The 10,022-nt window shown below is 34.5% G+C and overlaps 2 protein-coding genes across 3 annotated transcripts; one reads left to right on the top strand and one right to left on the bottom strand.

Annotated features, from left to right (window-relative positions):
- Positions 1-580: 580 nt before the first annotated feature.
- LOC115723351 (uncharacterized) lies at positions 581-3,744 on the top strand. Its single transcript, XM_030652798.2, has 4 exons — positions 581-655; positions 2,559-2,743; positions 2,832-3,159; positions 3,256-3,744. Exons 1-4 carry the CDS (start codon positions 581-583, stop codon positions 3,742-3,744), a joined length of 1,077 nt encoding a protein of 358 aa, XP_030508658.2.
- A 426-nt stretch (positions 3,745-4,170) lies between these two features.
- LOC115713311 (uncharacterized) lies at positions 4,171-9,046 on the bottom strand. Of its 2 annotated transcripts, none has more exons than XM_030641794.2 (9): positions 8,827-9,046; positions 8,050-8,679; positions 7,882-7,970; positions 7,089-7,442; positions 6,595-6,897; positions 6,247-6,489; positions 5,949-6,170; positions 5,133-5,706; positions 4,171-4,697 (listed from the first exon to the last, which is right to left on the bottom strand). In XM_030641794.2, exons 1-9 carry the CDS (start codon positions 8,963-8,965, stop codon positions 4,480-4,482), a joined length of 2,772 nt encoding a protein of 923 aa, XP_030497654.2. In that variant the 5' UTR covers positions 8,966-9,046; the 3' UTR covers positions 4,171-4,479. The 2 variants fall into 2 exon arrangements, with proteins under 2 accessions (XP_030497654.2, XP_060971781.1); XM_061115798.1 differs by having other exon boundaries at positions 8,791-9,046.
- Positions 9,047-10,022: the final 976 nt, after the last annotated feature.

Raw genomic sequence — 10,022 nt, forward strand, 5'->3', positions numbered from 1 at the left:
CCTAACCGCTGAAAAGAGGCCCCCTCCGGACACTTTCCAAAAAAGAAAGCCTCAAAAGGTTTCCCTTGGCAAGAGTCGGGTGCAAGAATCCCACAGATAGTGACATTACGAATAAGCAAAGAGAAAAGGAAAAAGGGGTAAAAAAAAATCGAGCAGACAAAGTCTACTTTATACCCCAAAGTGTCACTACGCGAGAAAAAGATGGGTCCTCGACAAAAATACAATGAAAAGAAGTAATTCAAGCACAAAAAAGGAGGAATGTAACGCGTTGTACAGAAACTCAAAACAGAAATTCCCAGAAACTCAGCATTCAACCCAGAAAAAGCAGATGAACAGTAAAGCATGCTATGTAAACAACAAATAAAATAGAGTACAAGATGCGAAGAACTTACATAAAGCTTGGGAACTGGGTGTTGGTGTTGATCGCTGGTAGAAAGTTGATTGGCAACGACGAAGGAAGATAAGTAAGAAATCTATGGTGTTTGAGGGTTTCTTTTCTCTCTGGAAAACTTAGGAAAATTTGGTGAAATGCTGAAAGTAACCAAATGAAGCAAGAAGGTTGGCTTTTATAGGCCAAGGCATGTGTGAAACAGCTGTGATCAGCTACCATCGAACGGCTGGGAAAGCAATCGATTTGCATTCAGTAGATCCAACGGTTGGATTGAATCGTCATCAAGGCGGTAGAAACGCTTGAATATCCGTCTGACACCCATTAATGCGCCGTATCAATAAATGGACAAGAAACGAATCGACGCCTGCAAAAAGTGAATCGCTGCAGTAATGATGGTCATTAAATACACCATCACGCGCCCAAAGCACGTGCTAGGAAACCGAGGAGGCAACTGGAGGCATCTAAGCAAGCCTTGTTCACTTCATACTTAAACAAGGCTTGGGGGGTAAATGTTGCCCCTGATTTTGCCCAAAATACGTAGACCAACCGGATGATGACACGTGGATGGGAAAGGATTAGCATTTAAATGAAACAGCTAAGTCTTCTTAAAGCAAAGGATTATCTTAGACATGCCTCCCGGAGAAGGCATGTAAGTCTCATATACTCCCGGAGGGCAAGATGGCAACAAAGCATCTCCGGGTGGTGTCAGATGCCATCTGAACAGTCATCTCGCATTTAATGCCGCATGGGAGGAGGCGTATTGGAACTGCCACACGCAATAAAGTCTGACGACACAACCCCCAATATGTACCTACCAGGCTATGATCAATAAAGTCTAGTGACGGCTACTCTGTGAGGAATCACATCAATCAAAAGGGATTAAGGACTACCCTCATAAAATCCCTACAGAACCTAGGGATTAGACCATGCATTACCTATGATAAATTCATTGGGAATGTGTGGCTTTACTGATAGTTACAGAAATGCATGTACCTTAATTCTAGGGATCACCCCACAAAAATACTATAAATACCCCCCAAAGCTCAATAAAGAGGGGTCGAGAATTATGGGTTGCATAAGAGCTAGAAGAGTAAAAACTCACCAAGAACATTCTCTGTATTAAATACTATCATAAATACACAGACTCGTGGACTAAGGCTCATTAACGCCCCAATCACGTAAAAAATCTCTCTCTTAATTTCTTACAGCTCTCTAAATTATTATTATTTCATTGGTTGCCGAAAACCTCGGTCAACATAAACCATTAATTATAACTGGAAGATATATATTATGAGCACAAATTAAATAATCTTAAATAAATTGAATCTCACCTCTAACTTAACAGCATATCATATTATATATCATAAATCGACAAAATACCATTGTTGGCAGAATGCAGTAAACGACATACAATATAATAAATATACCAAAATAATTAATAGCCTAACTTACATAAGAAAAGCATGACTGAACTTATATAAAAGATACTATTAAATTTGGAAGAAAAATTAGAAGATGAAGTACAATTTAATAAATGAGATATGGAGATGAAGCACAAAAGAATCAATATTAATAGTAGAAATAAGGAATACAAAAGCTACACTCTAACCTCACCAATATTTCTAAAATAGTTCACTCATTTTTGTCACTAAAATAAGTAAAATAAAATAGAAATAAGAGAGAACAAGATGAGAAAATATATTTCTCTACTCTAAAATCTGATGCCTTTTACATTAGAATTGGGTCCTATTTATAGTGCCAATTTGCTCTCAATGCGTATAAAATCGTGTACAAATAAGTGGGAGAGATAGCTCAAAAATGTGAGAAATTGGTGTTGAGCAGCTGATGAACGTGGCCCACGTCAAAGTCATTATGCTTGCATAAATTGGAGAAATTGTCAGAGTTGGATTGGAAGTTATCTTGTAATTGTTGTATCTTGAACTTCTCATTTAATTTTTATGTATACCACTTTGCTTAAATCTGAAAAATAACACAAAAAATTAAAGTAAATAAAATATTTCCATCTAAAATAAATTTATTATTAAAACCATAGAATACTTAATTCATATTAATTATCTATGCATAAATAAAGGCTTAAAATGTACAAATTTGAGCCTTAATCAACAGACAATGGCATATAAGTCTTTTAAAGAGTCATTTTGGTCAGATCGATGTGTATAGGATTCTTGCTATTTCTCTTAGTTATTATCCTAGAGAGGATAAACTATTTTGGTACCATTCTGACTCAGGGGTTTACAATGTCAAATTCGGTTATCACTTAGCTGAAAGCTTGGAAAGGAAAGATACTTCTTCATCTTCAAATTCTCCTCGCAAATGGTGGGATAGATTTTGGTCTCTTAATTTACCTAAAAAAGATCAAAATCTTTGAGTGGAGAGTCATCAATGATGCCATTCCAACTGCTGTAAATCTTATGCACAGGAAAATCTCCTATTTTACAACATGCACCTTGTGTGATGGGGTTTGGGAATCGGTAGGACATGCCTTATTTCGGTGTACTAGAGCAAGAGCAATTTGGAATCAAACTCAATTTCAGGTATTTTCTCCTAAAATCAACAACCTCAATGGCCATGATATATACTCTACTTTAGCAGCAGCTTATAAAGATTCAGACTTGGAGAAAATCCTTTGCCTAATGTGGTGCATATGGACGGAAAGAAACAAGGAATTACATGGCACTAAACCCAAACTACCTCGTATTATTTGTTCCTTTCCAGATGTTTACCTCGAGCAATTTTATACTGCTAAAGTACTACCTACGGCTGCTTCAGCGGATACACACTTGTGCTCCAAATCAGTTTCTCCAAACTCGGTTGATATCAACACTACACCTCGGGTCAAATAGCTTCCTCCTGCATATGGTTTTCACAAATTGAATGTAGATGCTACGTATGATGCGAAAGGATCAGTTATTGACGTAGGAGCAGTAATTCGAGATTATTTTGGAGATGTTATTGTGGCTTTTTCGAAACCATTACGTGGCTGCTATTCTACAAAAGAGATGGAAGCTAATTCCATTATTTACAATTTTAAATGGGCTCTTTCAAACCGGTTGGCTATCCACTCCATTGAAACGGACTCCCTCATAGTGGCTAATACTATTAACAAACTTTCTTCTACTAGTTGTGTATCTCATTTCCGTGATTTGATAGATGATATTTCTCTTTTATTATCCTATTTTCCTAGAGTAATTGTTTCTCATGTTAAGCGAGAAACTAATAAAGCTGCTCATGGCTTAACTAAATTTTCTCTTCGATTGGATAATGATTGTTCCTGGTTGGGGGAAATCCTTTCTCCAATCTATTCTGTTATTGTTTTCGATTCTATTCATTAATAATAATAGACTTTTTCAAAAATAAAAAGAAATACTTAACATGTGTTTATTGTAATGCAATTTAAATTCTTAAATTTTATAGCATAAATTAAAAAATAGAATGAAACTCACACATACACATATACTTAAATATATTCGCTAATGAAAAATGTCACAAATGCGACCTTAATTGAGGTATTTAAATATATATATTTTAGATTCTTTACAATGATATTAATTGTAATTATAGCACATTTCTACTATATATTTTAGAAATTTTAGATAATTTAGTGTTGAAAATTAGGATTCAATACAATTATTTTTCCACCTTTTGTGCAACAAATTATTTGAACCATAACTTGAACACGGTAAGTTATTCAGAAAGTATATAAAAATATTTAAAAAATTTATTATGACTACCACAAACATCATTATAGAATAAGTTAATAAAATTAATAAAAGATATAACTCCATAAAATCTAAATAATATATAATATCTCTGAAAAATAAATATATATAAATATTTGAACAGTTGCTCGAAATGCTCGAAATGCGATATTGTTACCTAGTTTATTCGATAAACTAACCCTATAACTTTACACACAAATGTGACGTTATAGAAAATTAACACTTTTTAAGTCTATTTTATACAAAAATGATTAGACCTCATGTTGGCACTCACGGGATGATGAACAGCGAAGTTGATATTGAATTACTCGATCAAGGCATGTTATTATCTACCATTATAGCTATAAACTAAGGTCTAACATGATTCTTGTTAAATTTGAAGAACTGATGCAGCATCCGATGGACGTCACCATAATTATCTGATGAAACCAGACGACCCTTTATCCATTCAGGGAGCTTGCTAGTTGGGTGTGAAAAGCTTCTTTTCGAGGAATCGGATGTGTATGCATACCGCGTATCAACCAGCAAAATGGCTGCATAATCATTTATATGTCGAATTGCTCTACCTGAAACAAACAATAAAAAATGCCCACATGATTAAATGTAATTTTTTACCTATAAAAAACATAGGCAGATGCAGGCAATGTATGGCCATACATCCATAAAGTAACTTCTTGATTCTCTCACCGCAAACTAGTCTACTCTAGCATTAGAACAGTCCAACAACAGGTCACAAGTTTGGTTTGTAAGAAAGGACATTCGTGACTCACAGGGCACACCAAAACTCGAGAATAAAACATGATCATTGCATGCATAATCACGTATGGTCTTAGGCATCAGGTCGGGTTACAAGTATAAAATTTGAAAGAGAGGGGAACAGGCAGAGAAAGACAACTGCTTAGTACTAGCCAAATATAAGATTTTCCAGGTTCCAATATCTTCAGTTTTGTCATAGTTTCTGGCATTGAAATTTAGCATAAAATAATTAATGAAGCACGTACCAATTGACTGATTTACAGCTTTCATGCAAAGATTCTCGTAGTAATCTTTTCCTCTGCGCCTGCAACTTCTGAGAATGTCAAACCCAGCCTTTACATCTCCACTAATGTTGTTTTCATCACTGACCAAAATATCTGAAGCTTTCACGGAATTTGTATTACCCAGTCCTTCAATAAACTTCACCCTCTCCATCAACTCAAAATCTGATGGACTAGGGTAGGGAAGTCCAACCATGACTACACATCGACCCATGCCATCACTTAAGTTGATTCCTTCTGATATCTTACCACCAACAACAGCAAAAAGTATTGCACCAGTTTGAGTTGGATTATCTTTCAGACTCCCAGTTGATAATGTATCAATTGTTTCCTTGTATTCCATGAGAACAGATTCCACCTCTGTATTTTTTCTAGGTTCTCTAAATACCCGCTTTTTCTTCAAAATCCGCTCAAGGATGCCCGAAGCCTTCCAGGCACCGTAAACCAGTCCTTCGTAATCAAATGAGGAGAAGAACACAACAATTCCTTCAGGAACCACCGACGTCAAATTGCAAAGCAAAAGCCCAAGCTCCTGTATCTTTAAATTCAAACTCCAACAGCGTATTAGTCATGTCATTCCGTTAGCTTTATGACAATATTTGCTAATACTAATCTATCAAGTGAACTTGAACCCAGTAACATTATTATATAGATAAAAATATATAGATACACACGCACATGGGACGTATTTCACCAAATAAATTAAGAGAATGATTGATTGTGTATAAGACAAATATGTGTTTTAATAGTATAACAAAAGATATGGTGTCATGTACTCACCATTTTAGAGGAGCTTCTGGAGTTGTAGCTAAAATCAAAAGACTGACCAGAAGGGCCACGAGAAACAGCAACTGGCAAAATGCTCTCTGGAGGGACAATGTGACTACATGAGAAAAACTGAAATTTCTCAGGCGACAATGATGGGAAAAGTCGCTCCCTTGTTTCTTCTATAGGTTGCAGAGTTCCCCCAGCCAGAATCACAGCGTGTGCTTGATCCAAAATCTACATAAAATTCAGAGTTAACGTTACAATTGGGAGCAGAATTTAATTTACTAAATCCAGGAATTATGTAACAAACCTCAGAGAAAATCTTTTCCCCAGTAAGCATGACATATTTTAAATACCCTCCTTGTTGGGAGCATGCTGGCCTTTCCCTTGATACGATAATCCTTCCATCACCATCCTTGTTTGTCAGGGATAGCAGCATATCAGCTAATGCCCTGAAACTGGACAGAGTGCTTCCATCATCACAATATCCAACAGTCCCTTTAGGTGCCAAACTATTTTGCAGGCTAGATACTCGATCTCCATATGCACTGACCTAGAAAACTGAGCACATGACAATCTAAAAGAATGCAGGAGCAGAAATGTAGAATGAGATAGTAGCACAAATAGTAATAAAAGAATGATCACAAGAAGGATTCACCTTGTGCATAATATTGCTTTCCTTTAAGTACTGATGCAACTTGATCAAGTTAATATTATCTATGTTAACAGAAAATAAAAAATCATTAATGGCCATCGATGAATAAGAAGAAAGATTTGCTTCAGATGCCTTAGGAATATTTTGTGATGAATCTGTATAACTTGCATCATCCACATTGTGCAGAGTTTGGAGAAAAACCCGGCAAATGACTATTAGAGTTTGAATATATCTTCGATTCCCAGGTCCCAAAAGATTGTGAAATCTTTCAAAGTACTTCTTTAAGTGGTGTTGCACATTCTCCAACTGTAATGAAACCAGAAGAATCAAAAAGTCAAAGTAGATTAATTTATCGGTGAAACGTTTTCAATCCTAGAAGTCAGATAAGTCAAAGACCATATATTTTCTAGTATATTTAGGTTGTCCATTCATTGGGTTGATAAATTATTGCGAACCAGCCTCCAAGTTTAGTTGGATCACATTAATAATTGGTTTACCTGTGGCAAAGTGACTTTTGAGTCATACATGCTGATGAGGGAATCAGCTAAATTATGAGCCTCATCCACGATAACAATGTTATTCTTCAAATTCAGGCCAAGAGATTCACGAGATGATTTTGATAAAAGAGATTGATAAGGTAGTACAATAAGATCTGCTGCAGGGACTAGGCTTCGAGAACCATAATATGGACAAGTCTTCATGCTTCTACCAAGGTGAACAAGATCTTCAATATCCATTGCACCTTGTTGAGTTATCTCATTCCTAAATTGCTTTTGTAGTTTATATTTCCTTAGCATCGGGCATCCAGAAGACGCCTTAGTTCTTCTTATTCTCCCCCCTGCTCCTGAGTTCTACAAATCAACACTGCCTAAGTGAGGAAGACATACATTGTCCATGAAAAAAAAAGAGTAGATATCGTTGCTACTCCAAACAAAATGTGTGAATTATGCTTGTAGGAAAAGATAATAATAAATGGCAGTATATTGGCTAAGAACCTCATACTAAAAAAGAAAAGGGACAACATTTAAAAACCTATAAAAATATTAAATAACTGTTCATATCAAATTGTGTTCTCGTTATGCACTGCAGTATAAAGACCAATATCACTTTTGAAAACTTTAAGATTATATCAAATATAAAGTTTGTGGTTGTGATACAAACAATGTCCAAAAGTTTCAGTGATGAACAAGTGAGTGGATATATTTTGAAAGCTTAGCAGACTCAAAACCTTAGATCAAATTAGGATCATGAATCCTAATAATGAAAACTAGAAAAGACAACACTTATTACCTTCATTTTGGAGACTTTATCATTTTTCTTCTTTTGAAGTTCCAAGCACCTTTCATTAATCCGAGTAGAGTTTCCAAGCTTCAAAACCTCTGAAACATAACATGTTACGCTAAACAATATAACTACGTGGAAACTTCAATTTACAGAAGCCATGATTCATTCCCATACCTTCATTAATGCAGAAGTTCTTTCTAGAGCCCAAACAAACCACATTCATCTCATCAGTGAACACTGTCTTCCTTAACTCTTTTATAAATTGTGAGAGTTGTGAATGAGTCCGGCTACAAAAATAAACCTTCAGCTTATCTTCTTGCTCATAATCCTCCCCATCGGAACCATCTTCACCCTCCTCCTCACTAGATGAACTAAGAGAAACACCCAAAGTTTTCCTCTTTGGCTTTCCGTCACCAAGATCTTCTTCCTCGCTTTCATAATCCTCCAGCAAAAATTCCTCATCACTCAACTCCATTGCACTGTTTGAAACATTATTTCCCTCTTTCTTGTTAGAACAATCTTTCTCCACATCCCCACTCAACAAATCTCTACAACTTGCTTGGTGGTTCCTTCCGAAATTGCTTTTCCCTATTCTCAACCGAGTTTTACTCTTCTTTATCTTCTTGTCTTCGCCCTGATTGTCTTTGTTTACTACAAAATTTCTCATCCAATCAGGCTCATCATCCGAGCCATTCTTCCCACAATGCTGATCAGATTCAACTCTTTTCTCAGAATTCTGTTGTTGCTTCTTATCAATCACCCATTGCAGTGCACTACAAATCAAGCTTAAAGTTTTCCCCGTTCCTAATTTTGAAAAAAAAAAATACTCAAATAAATGTAGGAAAAGAAAAAGAATGAAATTCAACTCCAAACTTATATCACTTCCGCAAGAATAACATAGAAATCCAATCTAACCTAGTAAACAAGACAAGCAATTGAGAGTGCATTTACCAGTGGGGCTTTCGAGCATGGAAACACCGCCATTGTTGAGGGAGTGATAAAGGGCGTTCATGAAATCAATCTGGATTGAGTATGGTTTGTACGGAAATCCTTCAAATTTCGGAGGAGCTTCACATGTTTTGTCCTCCATTTCTGAAAACTCTTTCCTTCCTCTTCTCCAGTTTGTTCTACTGCGCGCGCTTTTAAAAAAATTTCACTCAAAACCTGTTAAGACAAATAATTAACTAGTGTTTCTGTATATAATTAGTTTACGGTGATTTTACAATGTACTCTTAAAATGGATATATGAATTTTTTAGTGTAATTTTTTTTCATATTCATATACGTTATATCTATTTAAGATATCCTACAAAATTTTGAAAAATTCGGAATAATTTACAATATAGAAAATAATGTTCAAACAGTCTATTTTACACGCGTATAAAATAAATTAGTCACGCATGCAACACACTGTTTCAATGTAGTTTTCGGCGTATTAAATTTGTTCGAATTTCTTAAAATTTTGCAGGATGTCTTAAATAACTATAACATACATGACTATGAGAAAAAATTTGACCAAAAAATTATTTCGGATGCTAAAACAGATAGGGGTGTATCAATATATCCATTTTAAGGGAGTACATTGTAGAATTTTCCATTAGTTTATTATTCTATTATGTTTTTTGTGTGTACATAGACCCCACTTGGGCCCTGTTTGAGGAAGCTTTTTAAAAAACTAATATCACTTTTAGAAAAAGTTATGAGTGTATCTGGTAAAATTTAAAAAATAACTTTTTCAAAAATTTAAGTGAAATTTATAGCTTTTAAGAAAAGTTGGCCCACTCTACCTTTGAGATTTTAGCTTTTAAGGGAAGCTACAATTTTAGTTTAATAAATTTTTCACTTGACCCAATTGCCCTCATCTAATTTTAAAATTCCTCATTTACTAATTAAAAAAAAACTCTTCTCTTATCAAAAACTACTTAACAGTGATCTTATTATTATTATTATTATTATTATTATTATTATTAGTAAAAGTCTAATTTATTATTTTATTATATAAATATTTAAAAGAATTAAATATTATAAGAAAAAAATTATCGTAATTTATAATATAATAAATAATATTTATAAATATATTAATATGTATAAATTATTTAAATAAATTAGATAACAAATGTCATACCTATTTTAGTAATTATATATTTA

The sequence above is a fragment of the Cannabis sativa genome, chromosome 5 (assembly GCF_029168945.1).
Source record: "Cannabis sativa cultivar Pink pepper isolate KNU-18-1 chromosome 5, ASM2916894v1, whole genome shotgun sequence".
Lineage (NCBI taxonomy): Eukaryota > Viridiplantae > Streptophyta > Magnoliopsida > Rosales > Cannabaceae > Cannabis > Cannabis sativa.